The sequence below is a fragment of the Passer domesticus genome, chromosome 17 (assembly GCF_036417665.1).
Source record: "Passer domesticus isolate bPasDom1 chromosome 17, bPasDom1.hap1, whole genome shotgun sequence".
Lineage (NCBI taxonomy): Eukaryota > Metazoa > Chordata > Aves > Passeriformes > Passeridae > Passer > Passer domesticus.
This window is the reverse complement of record NC_087490.1, coordinates 9,803,929-9,829,156: the sequence shown is the minus strand read 5'-3', so window position 1 is coordinate 9,829,156 and position 25,228 is coordinate 9,803,929. Positions and strand designations below refer to the sequence as shown.

Genomic DNA, 25,228 nt, shown 5'->3' with positions numbered 1-25,228 from the left:
TGGGGCAGCCCCAGCTTCTTTGGGAATTCCATCCCAGCCTCTCACCACCCTCACAGGGTGGATTTCTTCCCAATATCCCATCAATTCCTACCCTCTGGCAATATGAAGCCATCCACCACTCCAAACCCTTGCAAATAGTCCTTTCCCACCTTTCTGTCAGCTCCTTCAGGCCCTGGAAGCCACACTTAGGTCACTCCAGAGCCTTCCCTTCTCCAGGCTGAACAATCCCAGCCTTTCCTCCCAGCAGAGCTTCCTGGTGCCTCCTCTGGGCTCTCTCCAGCAGCTCCAGCTCCTCCCTGTGCTGGGCCCAGGGCTGGGGCAGCTCTACAGGTGGGGTCTCACCTGGGCAGAGGGGCAGAGCCCCCCTCCCCTCACTGCTTTTGTCCATGGACACATCACACCTTTAGAAATCCATCTTTATTTTATGGGAATTCTCAGGGACAGGATGCTAAAACCAGCTAAAACCAGATATTTTCCAACCAAGCCCTGGCAGGTGAAACAGGAGCCTGACACTGGACACTGCCTGAGGCTCCACTCTCTTATCAGCAGCTGGACCAGGAACAGCTTCCTCATCAACAGCAGCAGGGGGCCAGGGAAAAAAAAGAGAATTGGAAACAGGTGGATGCACCTGGAAAACTCACATCCTTCTCCCTGCTCATTACCATCCAAAGAAAGTGTTCCAAATATGCTGATTTGCTACAGTTCATCAATAATTTCTAAGCTGAAAGCAATCATCTGCCACCCACAGCCAGAGAAGCCCAGACTTTTCTCCTCCAGCCTGAGGAGCAGCAGGTTGGAATTGTTCAGCTGGGAGGAGGAGCTGGATCTGAATCCCAGACACAGAGCAGGACCCCGTGTGCCAAATTCCAGACTGGTTCAACCCAACCCCTTCCACTTGCTCCCCAAGCCTGGCTTCTTTTCCTAAGAAACATCTTGTTTGGTGCCAGGTTTTGGGTGTGACCAATGAGGAGGATTTTGAAGAATTCCAGATAAAAAGTGTTTCCTTTAGCAGCCCCAGTGCTATTGTCCCAGTTTCCAGGCAAGGGGAGATAAAGCAAGAACTGCTGCAATGGGAGTGTCTGTGTTACAACATACAGGAAGTATCAAATTCCTCTTAAAACACTAACTGGTTCCATGGAACAATCCCACACACACACTGTGGGAGTCACAGCAAAACAAACTTGGGATTTTAAGTCCCAGACATGGTATTTTAGTGGGAGAAACTCCTGTTATCCTCAGATTTGAGGTGCAAACAGCACCTGCACTTCCAGAGCCTCTGAGCCCTGGGAATGGGATGTCCCAACCCTCCTGTACCTGCCCAGGACACTGGGATCACGCCAGGGTGAGTTTCCAAAATGAATTTGGAATTTCCGATCCATTTCCAACCATGGGAAGTCTGGAATTATCAAATTCAGCACAGCAGCTTCAGGGAGGGACAGGAAGATCCAGCCCAAGTTTAGCAAAGGGAGAATGTTCACAACATTTCACTCCTCCAGTGTTCCCAGTCCAGGTGTTGATTCCCATTTGACAGATGTTTTTCCCAAACTGGACCCAGTGTTGATTCCCATTTGACTTTTTTCCAAATTTGACCCACAGACTGACTTTTTCAATGCAACCTCCATGTATCCAGGATAAGTATCCCAGAGACCCTTTAATCCAGAGCCCCCAATCACAGCATCCACATTCCTGCTTTATCCTGGCCTGGGATTACACCTGGAACAACACAGCTTTGTTTTCCCCAGCTTAAATATAAAGACTTCCAGCTAAACCAGGAATATTCAGCTAATCAGGCTGTATTTTTACATTTTTTTCCCTTCAAATCCACTTCCTCTTATCTCAGGAAAGCTTATCATAAACCTCTAAACACACTGTTTTAAAGCACTCAAAACTCAGTCCACCCCGTACTGTATTTTCCCAGCTGTATAATCATGGAATCATGGAACAACAGCATGGTTTGGGTTAGGAGGGACCTTGAAGATTATTTACTCCCCTCCTTTCCATGAGCAGGGACACTTTCCATGATCCCAGGCTGCTCCAACCTGGCCAGGGACACTTCCAGGGATGGGGCAGCCACAGCTGCTTTGGGAACCCTGTGCCAGGGCCTTGCCACCCTCACAGGGAAAGATTTCATCCCAATATCTAATCCAAACCTGTTCTCTTATCCTGCTACTCCAGGGCTTTCTAAATATTCTCTCAGTGGCTTTTGTGGCTCCTTCAGGCACTGCAAGGTTACAATTAAGTCACCCCAAACCTTCCTTTGGTCCAGGCTGAACAATCCCAACCCTCCCTTGCAGGAGAGATTCCCCCATCCTTCCAACCCTGCTAGCAGAAGTTCCTCTGACCTTCCCTGTGACTTTCCCTGCCCAGGAAGGACACGGAGGGCACCAGGAACACCCCAATCCTTACCTTCACTGTCCGTGAGCACCTCCATGCGCCCGCTGAACATGGCCTTGAGCATGGTGTCCTGCTTGGTCAGGGTCTGCATGGTGGTGTAGTACAGGGCCCCCCCCACGTTCAGCTTCACGTACTTGGAGCTGGGGCTGCTGCCCTTGAAGGACGTCGTGCGCGTCGCGGCCGCCGGCACTGCTGAGCTCACCACGCTCTCTCCCGACATCTCTTCCTGCAGGGAAAGGGTGCCCGGCTCAAGGAAGGAGCTCCCAGCTCAAGGGAGCAGCTCTCAGCTCAAGAGTGCAATTTCCAGCTCAAAGGAGCAGTTCCCAGCTCCCAGAAGAACTTCCTAGCTCCAGGAAGGACTTCCCACTTCAAGAGTGCAATTTCCAGCTCAAAGGAGCAGCTCCCAGCTCAAAGGAAGGACTTTTCAGTTCAAGGAAGGACTTCCCAACTCGAAGGAGCAGCTCTCAGCCCAAAGGAGCAGTTCCAAGCTCAAGGAAAGATTTCCCAGCTCAAGGAAAGACTTCCCAGCTCAAAGGAGCAGTTCCCAGCTCAAGGAAGGACTTCCCAGCTCAAAGGAGCAGCTCTCAGCTCAAGGAAGGACTTTCTGGTTCAAGGAAGGACCTCCCAGCTCAAAGGAGCAGCTCCCAGCTCAAGGGAGGACATTCCAGCTCAAAGAAGGACTTTACAGCTCAAAGGAGCAGCTCCCAGCTCAAAGGAGCAGCTCCCAGCTGAAGGAAGAACTTTTCAGTTCAAGGAAGGACCTCCCAGCTCAAGGGAGCAGCTCCCACCCTGGCAGAGTGACACCCCTGCTCCCACGGTGTGTTTCACCCCTGGGCTCCTCCCGTGGCTCTCCGTGTGAAGTTCTCAAGTGTTTTAAATGTTTCACTCTCAGGAACTGAAGGATACTCATGGACACAGCCCCTGTTTTTTTCCTGGGGAAAAGCCCTGGGAATGCTGAGCTGGGTTTTGCACTGCAAAGCCAACGCTTTCCCACAACAACTGCTTTCATTTCTTACACAACTCCACAGCTTAAAGCTCTTACTCCATCAATAATCTGGGATGGAATTGGGCAATTCCCAACACACACAAGTGGAGCAGACGATTCCAAATGCAGAAACCAACAGATTCCCCAGTGCTAAAATGCAGAACATCCACAGGTTTTCAAGGCTTTTTCCCTTGGAGCAAGCAGGGAGAGCACACAGGAGCTTTTCCTGCCCTCCCACAGTGCTCAGAGCACCAAAATCCAGCCGGACCGAGCAGCCCGCAGCCACATTCCTGTCACCTCCTTGTCACCGAGGTCACACTGGCACCGGCACAGGGAGGCTCAGCACCACAAATGCCCCCAGAGCCGCTAAATCCTTAATCACTTTGAGCCTCCTTTCCCTCAGGATGGGACAGGGTGGGATAATTAACCCCTTCCATCCCAGCTCCGGGATGAGCTGAACCGAAGGATTTTTGCTCCACCGCCAGGAAGCTCCCAAAGGAGCCGGAGTTGTGCGGCACGGGAGAGGGGCAGGGACGGCCTGGAGATGATCCCATCATCTCCGGGATGCACAGGCAGCAACCTCGGCTCCCCCGGTACCGGGACAGCCCAGCTCGGGCAGGAATGAGCGCGGGGCTCCCGAGGGGATGGAGCCCCCCACGACCCCAAATCGCAGCCCTGCCCTCCCCAAACCACGGGGCAAACCGGACCGCGAGCACCGCCACTCCCGGGGGTCAGACTCCCCCCGGGACCCCTCTCTCCAGCCTCGAGGGATCCCAGGAATCTGCCGCTCCTCATCACCCCCAAATCCTCACCCCACCCTCCCCAGGGCAGCGGCTCCCGCGGGCAGCACCGCTCCCCGCAATCCCCGGCCCCTCCGCCCCCTCCCGCAGCCCAAAGCCCCCCTGAGCCCCCCGGCCCAGACTCCCTTCACCCCCCTCACAAAGGCCGCAGCCCCCTCAGCTTCCCCCGCCCCGCGAGGCCCGGACCCCGCAGCCCCTCACACCCCGTTCCCCTCAGCCCTGGTCCCCGCGGGGCCCTGAGCGCAGCCGAGCGCTGCAGGCCCGTCCCGCGCCGCCCTTCGCCCCTCACCATGAACGGACCGAGCCCCTCGGAGCGAGCGAGCGGAGCGCCGGGCGGGGAACTTCCGCCCCTCGCCTCGCTTCCGGCGCCGCCCGGGTGCGCCCCCAAACCCGTCCGATGGCCCGCCGGGCCCCCCGGGCCGCTGCCGCGCCGCGCTGCCACCTCACGGGCTTGGCACGGCCCGGTTCGGCCCGGCTCGCTTTGACCTTCGCGGTACCGCCGGCACGCAGAGTTGGGTGTGCTGCCTGCGCCCAGCCGGTGAGCGGGCCGGCGGAACGGCAGCGGCGGGGCGGGTTGGCGGCCGGACGGGGAGCGCGGACGCGGGGGCGAGGAGGGGGCTGCGGCCGCGGCCTGGCCCTGAGGGGGAACCGGGAGGGACCGGGGGCGTTCCGGGGCCGCTCGGCCCGGCCCGGTGTCCTCCGGAACGAGGGTGAGCGCCTGGAGGCTGCCGGCAGCGGCGGGGCCCGGCGCGGCGCGGTGGGAGCCTGGGCCGGGGAGGCTGCGGGAGGGATGCGGCGGGGCTGAGGGGGCTGCCAGAGGGGCTGAGGGGGCTCAGGGGGCTGCCGGAGGGGCTGAGGGGGCTCTGTGGCTGCTCGGCGACTCCTGGGAGCTGCAGCCCAGGGTGGCTGCTCGGGGGTGGCACCTGCTCCGGCTGCCGGCGGCCCGGGTCGCTTTGTCCTTCCGCGCTGTCACACACGGAGTTATCCCTGCCCTCCTGTGCTGGTGACCGCCGCCGAGCCGCGGTGCTGCTTCTCCTCCCACTTACCGGTTTCCTTGCGGGTGCAGCGGGAGGTAAATCGGGTCCAAAGGACTCGGGACTGCGCGGGGGAAGTCTAAGTCCCCAGATCAGCCGCAGGGAATGTGCTTGTCCGTGCAGGAGCTGCCCGAAGCCTCTGGACGGGGATCATGTGAGTGTGTAAATGAGCATCACACGCTTCCCTTGAAGAAGTGATCCCTCAGGTGAGTTCTTTGTTGCTGTTTGTAAAGCTCTGGTTGACCCTGGGTGTTTTATCTGGTGAATGGCAATAAATCAGTGTCCCTTGTGCCCTTTGCCTCCTGTCTCTGGCTGGAGAGTTGTTCTTATCTGTTACCAAGGAAAGAACAGAGGCTGGACAGGGGAGGTGGAGCACAGTGTCAAAACCACTGATTTGTTTGTTTTTCCACTTAAAACCTCCCAGCCTGCAGCAGGCTGTGGGCTGTGCTGGAAGGATTCCCTGCCTGTGTTTTTGTGTCCCTGCTGCAGCCCCGTGACCGTCACTGGGGTTTTTTTCATCCCGCTTTTCCCTCTGCTGTCAGATTCTCCCCTCCCCTGCAGGCAGCCAAGAGCACCTTTCTGTGAGCGTTTTCTCCACTCTGCCCTGGTGTTGCAGGTGCTTGCTGCGAGGATCCTGCTCCCCCAGCCATGTTCAGTGCCAGCCAGTCCTCCAGGGCGCAGTTCCTGGACAAGGCGCGGCAGGCGCGGGAGGAGCGGCGGGAGCTGAAGGAGAGGGAGAGAGCTGCAGTGCAGCTCCAGGCCCTGGTCAGGAGGTTTCTGTGTCGCTGCCGCCTGCAGAGGGACATCAGGTGTGTGGGATTCGTGGGGTCGTGCAGTGGGGTGGCTTGGAAGGGTCCTTAAGGCTCATCTCATTCCAAACCCCTCGCTGCTTTTCACTATCCCAGGCTGCTCCAACCTGGCCTTGGACATTTCCAGGGATGAGGCAGCCACAGCTTCTTCCACCCTCACAGGGGAAGGATTTCTTCCCAATATCCCATCTAACCCTGTGCTGTGTCAATTTATCTCCATTCTCCTTTTTCCTGTCATTCCAGACCTTTGTAAAGAGTCTCTCTCCATCTTCCTCCTGGGCCCCTTCAGGGAAGGAATTCTTTGCTCAGTGATTGCTTTTTAACTCTTTGTTTTTCCCTCTTTGCTAGGAGAGAGGTGGAGGATTTCTTTGGGACAAATGAATGTGGCTCAAGTAAAAGAAGTGCCCTATCTGTGTTCAGGATTGCCAGGAAGCTGCTGTTTGTGTTCAACCCCAAGGAGGACAAGGAGGTGAGGACACTGCCCTCACATCCTGCTATGCTTCTGACTCCTGGCCCTTCCTGAAGGATTGAAACAGGAGAAGCCTTGAATTTTTCAGCAGTGGTTCTGTATTTGGGACATCCTTTAATGGATGTTTCTCCTGCTGACTGTGCCAGCTGAGCAGTGCCTGGGGATTTTGGCACACCCCAGGTCCCCAGGCAGGTGCATTGGCACAGCTCCCAGAGATCTGTGCTGCCACAGGGAAGGTTCTTTGTCCCCCAGCAGCTTTTCTCACCATGCCCTGAACTTGGGGGTTCAGAGTGAAGCCTTGAAATGATGATCCCAGGAAGCTGTGAGGGCTGGCTGGAAGGAAAGCAGCTGGAAGATGGAAAGCTGCATTCCAATGGCAGCAGCAATGAGGGTATTTTAATCTCTGTCCCATGGAAATCTGTGCTCAAATGCAGTTTTCTGTAGGTGCAGCACCCAAAAAAAGCCCTGTGTTCCAAGGAGGGAATCCTGCACAGCAGCAGCAGTGTGATGTGTGTGCTCCCAGGGAAGGAGCCATCAGGATTCCTGTAGGGAATGTCCTGGGAACATTTGCTGATTTGAGACAGAGATCTTCCTCCCTCTGCTGAGCTGTTCTTGTGCTTTTCCAGAATAACCCTTCCTGTAGTTAGAACTAATCCCACCTTTGGATTTTCCCAGAGGTTTGAAAAGCTGTGCCGTTGTATCCTGAACAGCATGGATGTGGAGAACGAGCCCAAGGTCAGCAGGGGGTTTGGTTTGGACTGGGGAGGGCTTGGTGGTCCTTTTTAACTCTCTGTGTGGGGATTTACTTTGCTAATATGTAATTTTTAAGCTTTCACAAGCCCTTGAGCACTGTGGAGATTCCACAAGGAAAGTTTGGACAAGTCCTGGGATATTTTTACTCTGTGCAGCCACAGGAGTTAAAGCACACTTGGTTTCTGGGGTGGGTGATGTGGGAGTTTGGGGAGAGGAGCATCTTGGTCCCACTGCTGGGTTCAGTCCCCAAACTCTGCCCAGCAGTAGCACAAACCCTGATCCCTGTGTGCATCCCCCCTGCTCAGGTGTGGTACGTGTCACTGGCGCTCTCCAAGGACCTCACACTCCTCTGGATCAAACAGATCAAAGACATCCTGTGGTTTTGCTGTGAATTCCTCAAGCAGCTCAAGGTAAGGACTATTCTTGTGTTGTCTCTCCCTGCATTTGGCAGGTGGCACAAGGCTCAGTGCTGTGTTAACTCTGCTGTTTGTTATCCCAGCCTGACATCCTGCAGGACTCCAGACTGGTGAACTTGCACCTCACAATGCTGGTCACCTTCACAGACACTTCCACCTGGAAAATCCTGCGGGGGAAAGGTTGGTGCATCCAAGTCTTTAGGCCACTGATTTGGGACTTGGTGTTAAAATCTACTGAATGCTCTGGCACATGTTCCAGAGAAGCTGTGGCTCCTCCATCCCTGGAAGTGCCCAAGGCCAGGTTGGAGAGGGTTTGGAGCAACCTGGGATAGTGGGAGGTGTCCCTGCCCTTGGCAGGAGTTTGGGATGGGATGAGCCTTAACATTCATTCCAACTCAAACCATTCTGGGATTCTGTTTCTGCAGAAAAAAAAACAGTTGCCACAAAGGTTCATTGGTTGCCACAAAGATTCATTCTGCTCCTGTGTTTGCCCAAAACAAGGATTCCCTTGGGATTAGTCTGGTTCCCCTTGGGATAAGACTGTTTCCATTAGGACACCAATAGCTGCTACAGCATTTTTATAATATTCCAAAAACGCCCACACAAGAAGTGTTTATAGGATAAGGGAATGCTCTTAGCTCTGGGGTTTTGCAGATGTAGAAAAGGCAGACAAGTAGTAAAAGGAAATGAGACTCATGAGCCTAAACAATACAGTGTGAAGTGCTGCCAGAATGATGGGTTTGTGAAGAAGGACAAGGACTTTGTGCCAGGAGGGCTTGGGCAGTGACCAACCTTCCTGTGGGGGAGTCAGAGTGGGGCTGTTGTGCTGTGGGAGTGACATCAGTGCTTTAACCCAAAGGTGAGACCCTGAGGCCTGCCATGAACCACATCTGTGCCAACATCATGGGCCACCTGAACCAGAAGGGCTTCTACTCCGTGCTGCAGGTCAGTCTGAGCTGCCCCAGTCCCAGCTTCACCCAAACCAGCCCCAGCCCTGCCTCTGCCCCTCTCCTGAGGAGCTCTTTGGGTCTGTGCTGGGCTCTCAGGGATGAGCTGCTGCTGATTTGTGCATGATTATATTTGTCTCAAGCAAAGCAAAAATCTCTCAAGTTTCTCAAGTACAGCAGTGTCCCCACCTGAGACCAAATCCACCCTTCCCCTTCTGTCACTGCTGCTGAACCTAAATCCTGCTTAATCACCTCATCATGAGATGGACAGGGACAAGTCCTACATAATTTTGCCAAACTTTGCAGCTGCCACATTGTATTGGTTGGGTTTGTTTGCTGCTCTGCTGGGAAAAGGAACTGATGTAATGAATCTTTTAAATAAGAATTACATTACCAAACTCTGAGCCTTGCCTGTTAATTTTTAAAGCCTGTAAGCACAGGTTCTAGGGAAATAAGTCCTGCAGAGTGTCTGATTTCATTGCAGTATCTCTCTTCTGCCATTATTAGTCTGAAGCCCTTCTAGTTCTGCCAAATATCTTGCAAGAACTGGATTTTAGGCTGCTCTGATGTTTTCTCTGCATTAAATAAACTTAACGTCTTTCAGGAGTAATAGTATTTTTTTTTCTGAGTACTACAGGGTTTTTATATTTTCATTTATTTTTTCCAATCCAGATTTTGCTAACTAATGGCTTGGCAAGATCCAGACCTTCCCTGTCCAAAGGTTCCTTGACTGCCATCTTCTCCCTTGCCTTGCGGTGAGTCAGCTGGAGCTGCCTGGGGGATTTGCAGCCAAAATTCTCTTTTTTTAGTGGGATTTTTTTAAGACTTCTCATTCTTTCAGTGGTTTTGTGCCATTGAGAATATCACCGTGAGGAAAGAAGTTGCTTTAGGCAAATGGCTCACTTTGCTGTCACCCTTTTTCAGATTAGAGTGGCTTTGAATCAGGAATTAGTGTGAGCCTAAACTTGAGGGTGCACTTCAGTTCAGGGTGAGCTTGCTCTGAGAACAGAAGTGTGAGGGAATGATCTTTTGATCTTTTCCCTGGGATGCCTCAAAGCCATGTTGGAAAGGGCTTGGAGCAGCCTGGGGTAGTGGAAGGTGTCCCTGCCCATGGCAGGGGTGTGGGATGGGCTGAGCTTTAAGTTCCCTTCCAACCCAAGCCATTCCCTGTGTCTCTTGCTGAGGGAATCCCCAAGATCCAGTTCTGGATGGCTCAGTTGGAGGCTGTGATGCTTTCCCAGGTTGGGTTGAGCTCTGAACTCTCTCTCTCTCTCTCTCTGTAGCCCTGTGGTTGCTGCACAGTTCTCAGACAATCTGCTGAGGTCCTTCCTGATCCATGTCATGTCTGTGCCTGCTATAATGACTCACCTTGCTACTCTCACCCCTGAGGTAAGTGGGTGATCTCAGAGGACTGATTATCACACCAGGCCACTTGTTACTCCATTTTACCAGCTCTTGGAACAGAGCTGTGGCATTTCTCTTTGCCAGTTTCAATTCTCTGTTGTGAGCCTTACAAATACTCTGGATTTCTAATGCAGAAGTTATCAACACTAGTGGGACGATGGGCTGAACTGCCCTAAAATACCTAAATAAATAAATAATAAAGGCATATATGACCCACAGCTTGAATTTTTCATGTCCTTGCTCTTCCTTTTCCATAACCACAGACAGAGCCAAAGCCAAAATCACCCTTTTGGGTGGCAGAGGCTCTGTGAGGGTGACAAGTGTGCTGCCCACTAATCCAATTCAACCTGCTTGGTGCAGACAGGCAGGTTTTGTGCCAAATGGGCAAATCCTGTGTTCTTGCAGACAGAACATTGCAAAGGTCTGGCTCCATCTCCAGCATGCCCTGTTCACCTGCCAGGGGTTTTATTTCCCAGCCCAGCTCCGTGTCAAACCCTCAGTGGGGCAGAATGTTTGACACTAAAGCAGCCTCAACTTGCTGCTTTATTTGGGAAGAGGAGGCAGTGCCAATGCTGCTGGCAGGTCAGGAGTGGGAATGTGCTGCTTGCCAGCCTCAGTGGCCCTCCATGCTGTGTTGCAGCGCCTGGCAGTGATGGAATCCCACGATCTCTTCAGGAAGTTCATCCTGTTCCTGAGCCGGGAGTCGCAGTGCCGGGATGTGTGCGTGTGCCTGGAGGGCAGTCACACCCTCTGCTTGCTGGGTGAGCACCTCCACTCTTCTGCTGGGCTTGAAAAAGAGCCTTGATTCTGATCTGCTTTTTCCACAGAGAAGAGCTGCTTCCAGCTCATAATTTTTAATTGTTATTTTGATAATTTTCTCTAAATGATAGCTGAGGTGTATTTTGGGATGTTACAGACAAGGTTTAAGACCTTTGCAAAGGGAAGAAGGGCCAGAGATTTGCTCTTGTATCCATGTCATGCATCATCTCTGCCAGCTTTTCATTTGGACTTTGAGTGTGGCGGACTTGGATCTCCCTCCCCTAAATGCTGCTACATATTTAAATTCACATTCCTGCAAAAGTAACAAGATTACCAGTTGGGACTCTGAGATAACCACGGGATGTAGCTTCTAGTAGTTTGTAGAAGGTGTTGGTGGGAAGGTGGCCAAAGGGACCTGTCACCTCAGGAGTTGCTGTGTGCTGGAAATGGCTTCCTGCAGGGTGGCCTTTGAGATCACTGCTGACACAAATCCTCTCCTGGGACTGGGAGAGGATTCACTTCACCTGTAACCCCTGTCCCACAGCATCTGTTCCTCCTTAAGCCTTGCTGTGCTGGTCCTTCCTCCAGGCAATCTGGTGTTCCTGGGCTCCCTGAATGACCAGGTGCTGGAGGAGGAGACAGCTCATTTTGTGGGGGTGCTCATCCACATGCTCTCCTACTGCCAGAAGTATGTGTCCCAGAAGAAATCCAACCTCACCCACTGGCACCCTGTGCTGGGCTGGTTCTCACAGACTGTGGATTATGGGTGAGTGGGAAGGACCTCACTGAGAAACATGATGAAGCCTCTCCTTTTATTTTTAATTTTTTTTTTTATATGTTGCAAAGTGTTTTATGTTTTGAGGTGAACAGTGAGAATAATTTCTCAGATATTTCAGGTTCTAGCTGCACAATAAACTGTAGCATTCCTGCACAGACTGTTCCATGGGTGGGTGCATATTCCAGTTTGGATTATGAGCTAAATGGATCAGTATCACTGCCTGGTGTTTTATTCCAAGCTGCTTTCTAAGCTGTCCCCTGCTCTGTCTTCCAGGCTGAACGAGTCCATGCCCCTGCTGACCAAGCAGCTGCAGCACCTCTGGGGGGTCCACATGATCCGGATCCTCTTCAGTGATGTGCTCAGCAAGAAACTGCTGGAAAATCAGGAGATAGCTCAGCTGCCAGCACAGCCAATCTCCCCTCAGAACAGCCTTCCTATGAAAAGTCAGTTCTAGAGGGTTTTGGGGTTTTTTGTCTCTTTGTGTGTGTTTATGTAGATTTCTCTCCCAAACTCGCAGGGCTTTGACTTTTTCACTTCTGCCAAAAGCTTTGAATAATTACTTGCAGCAGCTGCTGCTGCTTAGGTGGAGGTGTGATGCCTCCTATTTGTAATTCCTCCTTGGAATGCTTCTGTGACCTGGGGCAAGTCTCTTTCTTTGGCGCTGGGAAAATATTTGCTTATTTTAGCAGTTTCTTTTCATCATTTCCTCAAGTAGCTGAAGTGCTTTTGGCAAAACTTAAGACTTCCAAGGGAAGATGAGGGCTCAGCTTCCCATGTGGAAAGCAAGGTGAAGCTGGATCCTGCACCTGTGAGGTGTGGTGGTCCTGCAGAAAAGGATTTGGGATAAGATAACTGTAAATCTGATATTTTCTGGCTGTTGCCACAGGATCCTGTGGTCATTATTTGCCACAGTCAGGACCGTGGATCACGAGTGGTTTGAGTTGGAAGGGCACTTACAGCTCATTCTTTTCACCTGGTCCTGTAGAGCATGTATAGAACTGTGGAATGGTTTGAATTGGAAGGGATTTAGGGCCATGGGGAGGGACACCTTTCCCTGTCCCAGGCTCCAAGCCCTGTCCAACCTGGCCTTGGACACTCAGGGACCCAGGGGCAGCCACAGCTTCTCTGGGCACCCTGTGCTTGGGCGTCTCCACCCTCACAGGGAATGATTCCTTCCCAAAATCCCATCTAACCCTGCCCTTTGGCATTCCTCCTGTGTTTCTGCCCCCAGACCTGTTCAAGAGAGCTTTCCAGAAGTCGGCCTCAGTCCGGAACATCCTGAAGCCGGTGGGAGGGAAGCGCGTGGACTCTGCCGAGGTGCAGAAGGTTTGCAGCATCTGTGTCCTGTACCAAACCACCCTGACCACCCTGACCCAGATCCGCCTGCAGATCCTCACAGGTCAGGCCACCTCCCTGCTGCTCAAATCCTTTCCAGTAGAGAGAGAAAAAAAAAAGAGATTTTCTTATTTCTGTTGATTTGTTGGGGGTTTTATCACTGCCAACAGGTTATTGACTGGCTGGGGAAGGCTTGTTCCATCCTGAATCATCCGTGGGATCAATAACATTCAGCACCACTTGATCGAGCACAAACTCTCAAGAATACAAATTAAAGCAAGTTTTCCTCTCATGAAACCTTGCTTACTCCCTCTCAATCTTCAGCCTGAGTCAGGGTTTTTGGGGAGCCTGGCAATATTAATCTTCCTGTGGTGGGAACACTGAATGCTTTCATACATCTGCAGAAGGGGTGGAGGAGGAGATCACTGGTTTGGCCTGGTGGGTAGAGCAGGGAGTGAGTCCATACTTTGGGTGCTTTGTGGTGACCATGGGTGCAGCCCTGTTGTGTTCTCATCCCTAACATGGATGTGGGATCACAGGGATTCATTATTTTCTAAAGCTGCAAAAGAATTTTGGGGAAGAGGTTCAAGATGTGCAAACAATGCCTTATTAAAAACTTGGGGGGTTTTTTGTGCTTTCCTGGTGATTGTCCCTGTCCTGTTAATGCAGACAGGCCTGGGAGCCAAATGGGATGCTCATGTTCCTCTTCTGCTTTGCAAAAGGCTCTTTCAGCTTCAAGCTTCACCTCTCTGGGCTTTCAGAAATAGCAGAATGAACTTTACTGTGTGCACTTTATATTTTCATAGGTCTCACTTACCTGGATGATCTACTGCCCAAATTGTGGGCTTTCATCTGTGAGCTGGGACCACAGGGAGGGTTAAAACTCTTTTTGGAGTGTTTGAACAACGACACAGAGGAATCCAAGAGGCTGCTGGCCATGTTGATGCTCTTCTGTGACTGCTCCCGTCACCTCATCACGTAGGTAGCTCATCCCTGGGTTTGTGACATGGAGCTGTTGTGTTCCTTCAGGTTCAAGAGAAACATTTAAGGCTTTATGTCTTTTCATGAAGATAAGTAGGCAGGGTAAAGCAGCAAGCTTTTGGGATTGATTCCTGAAAAATAAAAGGCTTCAAAAGAACTTTTTTCCCTCAGCCATGTGCTGCTTGCAGCTGGTGGCAAAACTGGGCAGGAAGGGGGAAAAGAAACAACACAGAAGATGGGAAAGGGGGTGGAAAATTGCCCTTGCTGGTCACTAGAGAGGCAAAATTTTTCTTGGGAAAAGAAAAGGTCTTTTAAGTTTAAAACACTGACTTTGCTTGTATCTCAGCCTCTCATACCATCTTCTGTTAGGATCTGCTATCAGTCAAAATCCATAAATAAGGTTTGGTTGTTTATGACTTTAGATCCTCATGAGTGTCAGTTGTCATAGAAATAAGAGCTGCTGCTAAAGGATAATGTGCCTTTATGAAAATTTCAACAGGGAATTAAATTTACACTTGTGTATTTGCATTTGTTTGCTCTGACAGGATTCTGGATGACATCGAGGTCTACGAAGAGCAGATTTCATTCAAGCTGGAAGAGCTGGTGACCATCTCCTCTTTCCTGAATTCCTTTGTGTTTAAGATGATCTGGGATGGAATTGTAGGTGAGTGCTTTTAGTAGATTGAGTTGATGTTACTGTTAGAACCACAAATTGCATTAATTTTGGAATTTGAAGCTTCTGCTAATTATTCCTTGGCACAAAAAGCACTTCAATGTGGGAATATGTCCCAGTCTTTTGATGTCCAGATGCCACGATCATGCTTTGTGCCAAATCTAGAGCACTTCCCTATTTCCAGTAAGAATTTGTGTAACAGACATGATGGGCATGTTGGTTTTTGGCAGAGATGAGGTTTAGCAAGGCTGGGCCATGTGTTGGACAAGAGCAGGGCAGTGCTGTGACCAGGCAGAGCAGCTTGCTTGGATCTCTGTAGAATCTGCTGTGGATCTCTCTGCTGGTATAATTTGGGTAGAGCTCAGCTCTCTGGTAATTAGCTGAGATAGTCCAGCTCTGATGTGAAGTGAGATGGCTTTGATTAGCTCTGTTTAAAGAAGAGACCATCTCTCTTCCCAGAGGCACAAAATCCTTCCCTCCAGAGTCCGTGCGGGTCAGGAAAGCACCCCAGTGCTGTTACTGTGGGGAGGATAATCTAAGTGTGACTCCTGCTGGTGCCAAGGTGCCTGGACTTTGCTGCCTGGTTCTTTTTGTGCAGAGAATGCCCGAGGGGAGACCTTGGAGCTGTTCCACTCTGTCCATGGCTGGCTGATGGTGCTGTACGAGCGGGATTGTCGGCGGCGCTTCGCTCCCGAGGATCACTGGCTGCGCAAGTGAGTGGCCAGGGCAGGGATCCTGGGCAGCTCCAGGCTGGAATGAGCTGTAAGTGCCCTTCCCACTGCTCCACATCCTCTGGGGAGCCTGATTTGGGATTCCTTATTGACATTCTGTCTGTGGGATCGAGGTGGGAACTGCTGCCTGTGTTTGCAGTTAAGGAGGCCCCTTGTGTTGTGCTTTTCTCTGTGGTGGGAGGTTTAGGTGGTGCTTGGAAAACTGACTCAGCACCCAAGAGCTTGGGTGTCCCTGGCCCCTTTTACCTTCTTAGTGTGTGCACTGAGCACTTCAGTCATCTTTGGAATCACTCCTGTTCCCTCTCTCCCACGCCTGGTTATTTCTCAGAGATCTCTGAACCTCTGCCTTTCTTTGTCAAGGGACCTCAAACCCAGCGTGCTCTTCCAGGAGCTGGACAAGGACAAGAAACGAGCCCAGCTGCTCCTGCAGTACATCCCACATGTCATTCCCCACAAGAACGTGAGTGGGATGGGGGCAGAGGGTGGAGGCTGGGAATCAATAGCCTGGGTAGCCATTGGGGTGGGAGGGACACGTGTCTGGAACATTTTGTGACATGGAGCTTCTTTTGAAATGCCAGCTGAATGAAAGTCTTCTCCTTCAGCCTCACCTTCCCCAAAAGATTTCCTCTAAATGTCTTGATTTCTGTCACTGAGAGAGGACTGATCTAATTCCTCACCTCTTCCTAGTGCACTTCATTCAGATGTCCTGATCTCTCTGTCAAGACAGAACTGATCTGTGTGTGCAGCTGCCTGCAGTGAGTGGGTGACAGTGGCACCCCAGGGAATAGCTGGGAACAGGACAACCAGCAGCAGTTCTGTGTGTCAGGAGCTTCCCAAATCCCTGCTGCCCTGCAGGATGGGGATCCCCATGGAGTGTCCATTTGTTTTGTTTTTGCAGAGGGTGCTGCTCTTCCGGAACATGGTCACCAAGGAGAAGGAGAAGCTGGGGCTGGTGGAGACGAGCTCGGCGTCCCCTCACGTCACCCACATCACCATCCGCCGCTCCCGCATGCTCGAGGTGAGGGGCACGAGCCAGCCCACAGGGCAGCAACCTGGCCTGAAAAAACAGGGCAGGAGCTGTGTTTTACCTTCTCTGTGGCTGCTGAGGGACCCACTCCCAGAGCTGACATTCCAGGAGGATGCTGGATCCTCGTTCAGCTCAGGCTGCTGCAAACCTGGAATTTTGACTTGGAAAATGCTGGTTTTTTGAGCTCAAGACCATATGACAGATGCAGATTTCTGTGGTGGGCCTGTGTCCTGTCTCTGCTGCATCTCTGGGTGGGTGTTTCACGTGTCTCTCTCTGGGATTATCCTCTGGATTCTCTGCTCTGTGTAGGATGGGTACGAGCAGCTCCGGCAGCTTTCCCAGAACGCCATGAAGGGAGTGATCAGAGTGAAGTTTGTCAATGACCTGGGCGTTGATGAGGCTGGCATTGATCAAGATGGGGTCTTCAAAGAGTTCCTGGAAGAGATCATTAAAAAGGTGTTTGACCCTGCACTGAACCTGTTCAAGGTAGGACACAGGTGCCACCTGAGATGACCTGGTGCAGGCAAAGCCATTCTGGCTCACTGGGCTCTTATCTCTTTGTGCAGACCACCAGTGGTGATGAGAGGCTGTATCCATCCCCCACATCCTACATCCATGAGAACTACCTGCAGCTCTTTGAGTTTGTGGGGAAGATGCTTGGGAAGGCTGTGTATGAGGTGAGCCAGAAGCACCAGGTTGGGATCTTGTCAGTGATGGTGCCTTTGAGGGCACCTGTCCTGCTTGGGGGGTTTTATTGAAGAGTGGAGTTTGGAAAAATGGCTTGGATAAAGATCCTCTTAGTGGAACAGGCTGGAATTTCTTTAGGCATGTATTAAAAATAATCTTGGAGGTAAAACCTGGGTCATGCCTTGATTGTTCCTCGTGGTGCTGGGACACCAGCCTGTATTTTTGGTGTTGCACCTTATCCATTTGTGGATACCTCAAAAGGACATGAGGCAAAAAGGAGGATGAAATAACAGAATGACTCTGATAGAATGATTTGGGTTGAAAGGAAACTTTCTAGTCCAATCCCCTTCCCATGGGCAGGGACACCTTCCACTATCCCAGGTTGCTCCAAGCCCTGTCCAGCCTGGCCTTGGACACTTCCAGGGATCCAGGAGCAGCTACAGTTTCTCTGGGCACCCTGTGCCACGGCCTCACCAGCCTCACAGGGAAGGATTTTTCCATGTATCTCACTCAATTTCCCCTCTTTCAGTTCAAACTATGTACTGCAGTTCTTTTAAAGAACTCATGGAGTTCCCCAGGTGCCTTTTTGCACCTGCCTTACTAATTAATGGATTTTAAGAGGATGTGGGGTTTGTAGCTGACTTTGGTGCCTTGCAAAGTGCTCTTTGCACTTATTTCACTTCACAAGATCTGCCTTGCAGGTCACCAAAGATGCCACAACCCCAAGTGTGTGGCAGGACCATACCTGTGCATTCTTCTTGTCCACAGGGAATAGTTGTGGATGTTCCATTTGCTTCCTTCTTTTTGAGTCAGCTCCTTGGGCACCACCACAGTGTCTTCTACAGCTCCGTGGATGAACTGCCCTCCTTGGACTCAGAGTTCTATAAAAATCTCACTTCAATTAAGGTTGGAGCAATAATTTTCCTGTCAACCTCCCTGATTGCTGCCTGTAGTTAGAAACTGGGAGTGACTGGTTGTTCTTCTGGTGAACTCTAACCTTTTTCCCTTTTTTTCCTTCTTCCCTGTTGTTCTTCAGCGTTATGATGGTGACATCAGTGACCTGGGCTTGACACTCTCCTATGATGAAGATGTCATGGGTCAGGTAGGTTTTTATTCAGTGATTTTTTGGACTTTACCTCTGCTTTGTCCTCTCAGCTTGTCTGAACTCAGCCGTGGGATTCAGTATTTACCTGTGGACAGAAAAGCAGCTTTTTCCACAAGAAGAGGTTCCCCTCTGACCCTTAATTTTTCTGCTTCCAGGGTTGAAAAGTGTTTAATAATTCCCCTGCATAACTGGATTTCCCCTCTTAAAAGAAGAGCCTGTGAATAGGGAGAAATTTCTTTTCTTCCTACATAGATGCTTCTGTCAGGGAAACTCCCAAGTGTGTCAGGAGGTCTCTTGGCCTAGAGAATGAAAAGCTGTTTGGCAGTCCCTTAGGAAGACTTGGAGGTACTTGGTTGCACTTGAGCCCTGTGAAGTTGTGTGTACAGAGCTGGAAAATTTGGAGAGAGATAAGATGAAAGTGCTTTTTGCTGGCAGTGTTGTGCTGCAAATTCCGTGGGGAGCCATGGAGGACACCTGCTGCTGCCTCAGGATTGCTGAGGTTTCAGCTTGGAGGGCTCTTCCATGTGAAAAATGAAGGTAGGAGCAGGATATGGAGCCCAGCAATGAGACACTGGAGGCTGTGGTTCACTGAGGTTAAAAATAACCCTGGCATTCCTGTTTCCCCAGTGCTTTGGTTGGGCTGAAGGAGCCAGGTGGGGTCACCGTGACTGAACTCTGTCCCTGTAGCCACAGCCATGTCACAGCTGAGCTCATTCCCTGTGCTGGGCTTCAGCCTGACCTTGGAATTCACCTGGAGCCGAGCACAGAGGCCTCTGTCAAGTGGGAATGAGGATGTGCTGCCTCAGCTTGGACAAAGAGGAGTGGGGACTCTGCAGGCAGCACCTGGAGGGTCCTGGCCCTGAGCTGGAGATCACCAGGCCCTGGGAGATCCCTCCTGGCTCTCTGCCTTCCTGCCTGGAAGGACAGAGCTCCTGCATGGGACCTGTGCCTCAGCCAGCTTTGGGTTGTGCTGCCAGGCTGAGCTCCCTGAGCTTGCTCAGCCTCTGGATTCTGGGACTGTGACAGTGCCCCAGGGCTCTTGGAATTGATTTGTGTGTGGTTCAGCAGTGATGGATCAGACTGCAGAGGAGGCTTCCTTGGAGAAGGGCTGGCTCCACTGGTGGGAGAGCTGCAGTTCCTGCTGTTCAATTACTCTGTTAATAGTTAAGTGAAACTGGTTCAAGGCAGAAGCAGGATTATTACTTAAATTTTAAATCCTGCTGGTTTATTGTAAAAATAAATGTTTTATGGGGAGGTAACAGCTTAGCATGGCATTTCCTTCCATTGTGGTTCCAGGCAGTAATTAGCAATCCAATCATTTCTTCCCTCAGCTGGTTTGCCATGAACTTGTTCCTGGAGGGAAGACCATTCCCGTTACCAATGAAAATAAGTAAGTACAGCAATTAGATTTTTAAGGTCACCACTGCACAATACTTTATTCTGGTTCCTTGGGCTTGCATCTGGAATGAATTGAGATAGATTGGAGCAGAAGGAGCACATAAATATCTTAATAGAATTTGCTGGTTACAGTTCATCGGCAGAAATTGTATTAAATTTGATTTGCAAAATAAAAATTGACAATTTACTTCTTGAAACAGCACTTCTGAGGTCAAAGGCACCCAGTCAGGGAGATTTTGCAGGATTTAATGATGGTGATGGATACAGACAGATGGATTCAAAGCAATTCAGGCACACAGTGGTGAACACAGAGGGCACAGATGCTCAAAGACACCTTGGAGCAGACAGATCTCCTCAGAATGATAACATGTGGCAGTTGTATAAAGCACCGTGTTCCGAGCAGACAGTGCTGAATTCAAATGTACTCGACAGTCGTTCTTTAGAGCCAGGAAATCAGAGGAGACACCGAGCCCCGGGGCTGTTTTCACAGATAACCGGCTTTTAGATCGTTATCAGAAATGTCAACTCCGGAGCCTGCAAACCAACCCCACCTTTTTGTTCCTTTTTTTTCCCCTTCCCTATCCCCTTCAGTGCTCATAAAAGCAGAATGAGATATCTATTAAGCAAATGTGTGTTTGAACTGGTGATCTGGGGGTTGTTATCTTTTTTCCTGACAAATGGAAGCTGGATCCCACCTGGATCTGTGCTTTGCAGTCTGATGTTTCCAGGCTTTTCTCTTCTCCAGCTCTGACCAGGGAGTTTGCATTTGAAAGGATCTTCCTCTGGCTTGTCACAAGTCGGCTCAGGGGAAAAAAGTTGAAAGTCCTGGATGCTGCTCTAGTAATTTACAGCAGAAATTTGAAGCTTTTGCACCCAAACTGGGAGCTGGGAGGGAGAAGTGTTGGGAATGGCAGCAATATGGAAACAGCTCTGCCTGGGGATGCTGGGGTGACCTTGCCAAAAACCAGGCAGCAGAATTGAGGTGGGGTCTGCTGAAGAAGAATCAGCAAGTTCAGGTGTTTTGCCTGGAGGTGAGAAGCGGAAGAGCCTCTCTCTGACAAAAAGTTCACCTTTCCCATGGGTCATGGTTTTGGTGTGGTGTTTCTCCAGCCGTGGGGCAGCAGAGCCCAGTGAGCTGTTGGTCAGACCTAGAGGAGAGCTGAGCTGTTAAAAGGAGTTGGAGCTGTGTCCAGCCAAGGCTGATTAAGGAGTTATTAAAGCAAATTAGTCCCTTAGCTGGGCAGGAGCTCTGAGAAATGAGCAGAGTCCCAGAGGGGGAAAAGGGCCAGAAAAACATCTGCTTAAATAACAAGCAGGGCCTGGAGGGTGAAGAACAACACTGTCCAGGCTGCCCCGGTCCTTTTGGGGCTGGAGAAACACATCAGGGCCAGTTCAGTGCTGGCTGTCCCTGTCAGCTCCACGTCCCCGTGGCACCTGCCTGTCCCACAGGATCAGCTACATCCACCTGATGGCACATTTCCGGATGCACACCCAGATCAAGAGCCAGACCGCCGCGCTCATCGGCGGCTTCAGGTCCATCATCAAGCCCGAGTGGATCCGCATGTTCTCCGCGCCCGAGCTGCAGCGCCTCATCTCCGGGGACAACGCCGAGATCGACCTCGAGGACCTGAAGTGAGTGACAGCTGGGGCTGCTGGGCGTCCCTCATCTGGCCTGGGAGCTGAGCTCTTCCTTTGCAGAGCTCCTGGGAGGTGGCAGGACAGCGACTTGGCCACAGCTTCTGCTGCTCTTGCTTGGAGGAGCAGCTCTGGAACGTGTTTCTCAAGGCGGATTTGGGATGGGTCCTTTCTTCCGTTGGTTCCTGGGAGCGGAATTCCTCTCTGCTTTTCCCTTTCCTCTGATCAAGTGCCCAGGAAGTGCTTGGGGTTCAGTGTCAGCAGTGAACCCTGACCCATGGCAGGTGTTGGACAGGGCTTGGAGCAATGTGGGCAACTGGAATTTATCCCTGCCTGTGGTAGGGGGTGCAACAAGATGAGCTTTAAGGTCCCTTCCAACCCAAACCATCCCACCTGAGTGACCCTTCCAGCACCTCTGCCCCTCCTGCTGCAGTGGCAGGCCTGTCAGAGCCTTTCCCTCCCCAGGAAACACACGGTGTACTACGGGGGCTTCCATGGCAGTCACCGTGTCATCATCTGGCTCTGGGACATCCTGGCCAACGACTTCAGCCCTGAGGAGAGAGCCATGTTCCTCAAGGTGAGTGAGGACCATCCCTGCCCAGCTGGGGTGGTGGGGCCAGGGCTGTTCTCTAGTTATGTGAGCGCTCTCTGAAGGAGCACCAGAATTCCTGACACCTGGAAGTGCCCAGCAGAGCTCTGTGGATGCTGTGGTGTCACCATGAGCAGCCCTGGCACTCCCCAAAGGCTGTCAGACACACTCTGGGGGTGCTCAGTGTCAGTCCCAGCAGTGCTGGGACTGTCATTGTGTGGCTGTTCTGCTCCCATCATCACCATGTGGCACTTTACAGTTTGTCACCAGCTGCTCCAGGCCTCCACTTCTGGGCTTTGCCTACCTCAAGCCTCCTTTCTCCATCCGCTGCGTGGAAGTGTCTGATGACCAGGTAGGCATCCTGCTCTCAGGGCCTGGGAATTCCCTGCCCAGCTTCCCTCCATCTGACCTGGAAACCCTTAGTGTGGGAAGATGAGATGTTAGGATTAGATATCAGGGAGAAATGCTTCCCTGTGAGGCTGGTGAGGCCCTGGCACATGGTGCTCAGAGAAGCTGTGGCTGCCATCCCTGGAGGGATCCCAAGCCAGGCTGGATGAGACTTGGAGCAACCTGGAATAATGGAAGGTGTCCCTGCCCATGGCAAGGGGATGGAATGGGATGAGCTTTAAGGTCCCTTCCAACCCAAACCGTTCTGGGATTCTGAACACAGCCCTACCCCAGTAGAATGCTCATGGCTGCACACACAGAGAGCAGCTCCTGGATTCCCTGGGTTCCTCTGGGGCTGTGTTTGGGATCTCCCTGTGTCCCAGCTGTCTCCCTGCACACCCTGCCCGTGTCAGCCATTGCCTTACCAGCGAAGCTCCTTGGAGAGGGCTGGGAAACTGAGCTTTGGGCTTTGGCTCCCTGTTCCCAGTGCCAGATTTTGTGTTGGCACCCCTGCTGTGTGCCAGGAGCCCGCAGAGGGAGGTGACAGCTGTGTGTCCTTGCAGGACACGGGGGACACCCTGGGCAGCGTTTTGCGCGGCTTCTTCACCATCCGCAAGAAGGAGCCGGGCGGGCGCCTCCCGACCTCCTCCACGTGCTTCAACCTCCTCAAGCTCCCCAACTACAGCAAGAAGAGCATCCTGAGGGAGAAGCTGCGCTACGCCATCAGCATGAACACCGGCTTCGAGCTGTCCTAGGCTCGGGATGGGGCTGGGAGCTGCTGCTGGAAGGGGGAGCCCTTCCCACGTGGAGCCCGGAGCAGCTGGGCGGGAGCCGAGCTCGCTGGAGGCCTGGAGAGGCAGCTGGTAGTGGAGGTTCACAGGGATCCAGGGAAGAGCTGCTGGGCTCAGGGCTGGTTTTTCTTAGGCACGGCTCCAGGCTGGAGGAGGGGATGGGCCTGACCTTAAGCCCTTCACTTGACACCCACGGAAATCGTCCTTAAAAGCAAACCCCGGGGGAGCACGGAAGGAACGCTCCAAGTGCCACCCAGATTAGTGACAGTGAGACCCCCAGCAGGCTGGGCAGCTGCTGCCGTGGCAGTGCTGCTTCTTCCTTCCCCAGGAGCTGGGCTGGCTGGAAGTGAGTCTGGGAAGCTGCACGAAGGCAGAGGGATGGCAGCGTTGGAGGTGCCTGGAATGGGAACTGCTGTCTCAGGACAGGGGGATTCCAGGTGTCCCTGCTCCTGCAGGGTCCTGGGTGTGTCTTGGAGAAAGAATCACAGGGAAGCAGCAGCTTCAGCAAGAGCAGACGGACCCTGTGGCTCTTGGGAAGGCTTTGGGATGCCAGAGGTTAAGGGCTGGAGCAGCAGGAGTGGGCTCAGCCAGCTGTGCCTCTGCCAGGCTCCTGCCAGACCTAGGCCTTGGGACAGAAAGAGTCATGTCTCAATTTCTCAGGAGCAGGAAAGGTTTCATTTTCCTTGGTTTCCAGACGACAGGAGCTGGCACACACTCGGGCTCCCCAGCACGGTGCTCAGGTGGGGCAGGTTCCTCTCTGGAACCAGGGGAATGTGTCAAATCCTCTGGAAACCTCCACTGGCAAAATCCCTCTGGGATGGAAGTTTCCCTTTGCTTGCAGGCCCTTTCTTAGGGAGTTGTTTGGACCCAGGGCAGGCTCTCTGTGTAATGGCCACGTTTGCTTTGTTGCCAAACTCTTTATTTTGGTCACTTTGTCTCTTTCTGGCCTTATTTCTGTCAGTGTTTGCCTGGAGCAGGCAGCTTTTGCAGGGGGTGACTTGGGCAGGTGTGGATCCTTGCTGCCATTTCTGGGACACTCATAAAGTGTCTCTGCACCTTCCCATCTTTGGTCCCTTGAGCTGCTGTGAGCCCTGCCCTGGCCCAGGCTGGAGAGAGGAGGGACTGGGCTGCTCCTGGGCTGTCCTGGCCCTGCTGGGATTCTGGCACAAAGCAGAGCCATGCCATTGCCCTCTTGGGGACAGGGTTAAAAGCCAGTCACCTCCTGCCCTTCACCTGTCTGGTAAAACAAGCTCCTGCACAGGCTGCTGGCTTCTGCCCAGGGTTTTCTCTCCCTCCTTCCCTCCCTGTGGCACTGGGGATCCTCATTCCCCTCCCTGGCCATGTCCCACCTCTCCTGCTGCCCTGCCTGGTCCATCCCACAGGATTCCTGTGCCCAGGTGAGCTCAGCAGAGCACAGGTCTGCACACCCTGGGCTCTGGAAGAACCCCCTTAACTACAATATTTCACAATATTTCCCAATATTTCCAGGGGGTCGGAAAACCCTCGGCACCGAGCAGCGAGATGGCCTTGGCTTCATCCTCCTCCTGTCGTGCTTCAGATGGATTTCAGAGAAACAACCCTTTTTTTAGAGCCAATGCCTGGAAATGCATCTGGAAAGCAATGTCAGGATCCTTCTTCTCTGTCAAATCAGTGAGATTAACCAGGAGTGATGGGAAGTGTTGGTGCGGACAGGAATGTCTGCATCCACAGGGTTCAGGACACTGGGCTGTGAGTCAGAGAAATTAAAAATGATAGTAAATTTATTTTTTTTAATTTATGCATAGAACATTTTGGCATTAACCCATTGGTGACTGCATAGTTGGGAGGTTTAGGCACTGCCTTGGACCTCTCAGAGTTTAAGTATCACCCAAAATCTCCTTTTTCCTTCTAGGAAGTGCAGTGTGTCTGACTAGAGCACAATGAGCATTCAGTGAAATGAGTTGTTGAACACTGAGATCAAATCCTTGCTCCCCTTTTCCCTTTGTTCCTCAGGAGTACAATTCCTAGAAAAAAAATCTAACTGCAGACTTAGCTTGGTCCCTCCAAACCTGGAGATGTTGCACTACAGACACTGCTCCAGTGCTGGAGCTGGTGTGGAAAATGTGATAACTGTCTGGGAAATTCCCAGTGGATGCAGGCAAGGATTCCTGTGGAGGGGCTGATTCCTGTGTCCCAGGGGGGCTGTGTCAGTCCCTGCCTGCTCTGTGAATTCTGCCCAGGGATGGTTTTGCCACAGGAGATTCACAAGGATCTTTTCTCTCCAAGAATTGCTGCCGTGGAGACCTTGGTTCCATCCCTGTGTGTCTGACCTGCAGAGAAAATAAAAGCTGGGATGAATTCA

General features: G+C 52.0%; 2 protein-coding genes across 5 annotated transcripts in view; one reads left to right on the top strand and one right to left on the bottom strand.

Annotated features, from left to right (window-relative positions):
- KCTD10 (potassium channel tetramerization domain containing 10) overlaps positions 1 to 5,572 on the bottom strand; it is a 13,545-nt gene extending 7,973 nt beyond the window's left edge. The window contains exons 1-2 of one of the 2 annotated variants that reach the window (XM_064392894.1): positions 5,226 to 5,572; positions 2,407 to 2,620 (exon numbers count right to left, since the gene is read on the bottom strand). In XM_064392894.1, the coding sequence (XP_064248964.1) occupies positions 2,407 to 2,614 (208 nt within the window). In that variant the 5' untranslated portion in view covers positions 2,615 to 2,620; positions 5,226 to 5,572. Of the gene's footprint in view, positions 1 to 2,406; positions 2,621 to 4,468; positions 4,602 to 5,225 lie in introns of those variants that run through there. The other variant, XM_064392893.1, reaches the window with a different exon arrangement.
- UBE3B (ubiquitin protein ligase E3B) lies at positions 4,578 to 25,228 on the top strand. 3 transcript variants are annotated; one of them, XM_064392887.1, is made up of 28 exons: positions 4,578 to 4,717; positions 5,337 to 5,419; positions 5,830 to 6,022; positions 6,371 to 6,491; positions 7,167 to 7,226; positions 7,550 to 7,654; positions 7,744 to 7,840; positions 8,520 to 8,605; positions 9,280 to 9,362; positions 9,891 to 9,996; positions 10,652 to 10,772; positions 11,359 to 11,536; positions 11,822 to 11,991; positions 12,780 to 12,947; positions 13,690 to 13,861; positions 14,410 to 14,528; positions 15,136 to 15,250; positions 15,629 to 15,728; positions 16,167 to 16,286; positions 16,605 to 16,781; positions 16,862 to 16,972; positions 17,751 to 17,888; positions 18,019 to 18,084; positions 19,419 to 19,477; positions 20,935 to 21,117; positions 21,586 to 21,697; positions 21,969 to 22,061; positions 22,660 to 25,228. In XM_064392887.1, the coding sequence occupies exons 3-28, from the start codon at positions 5,862 to 5,864 to the stop codon at positions 22,849 to 22,851; spliced, it is 3,213 nt and encodes a 1,070-aa protein (XP_064248957.1). In that variant the 5' UTR covers positions 4,578 to 4,717; positions 5,337 to 5,419; positions 5,830 to 5,861; the 3' UTR covers positions 22,852 to 25,228. The 3 variants fall into 3 exon arrangements, with proteins under 3 accessions (XP_064248957.1, XP_064248956.1, XP_064248959.1); XM_064392886.1 differs by lacking the exon at positions 4,578 to 4,717 and adding an exon at positions 4,765 to 4,889; XM_064392889.1 differs by lacking the exons at positions 4,578 to 4,717; positions 20,935 to 21,117; positions 21,586 to 21,697; positions 21,969 to 22,061; positions 22,660 to 25,228 and adding exons at positions 4,766 to 4,889; positions 19,686 to 20,896.

Bases quoted from the DNA above. Each gene is read 5' to 3' on its own strand.
- UBE3B (XM_064392887.1), top strand. From the start codon at position 5,862: ATGTTCAGTGCCAGCCAGTCCTCCAGGGCGCAGTTCCTGGACAAGGCG. The intron at 7,655-7,743 runs GTAAGGACTATT...TTGTTATCCCAG, and splicing joins AATTCCTCAAGCAGCTCAAG to CCTGACATCCTGCAGGACTC. The intron at 16,287-16,604 runs GTGAGGGGCACG...TGCTCTGTGTAG, and splicing joins GCCGCTCCCGCATGCTCGAG to GATGGGTACGAGCAGCTCCG.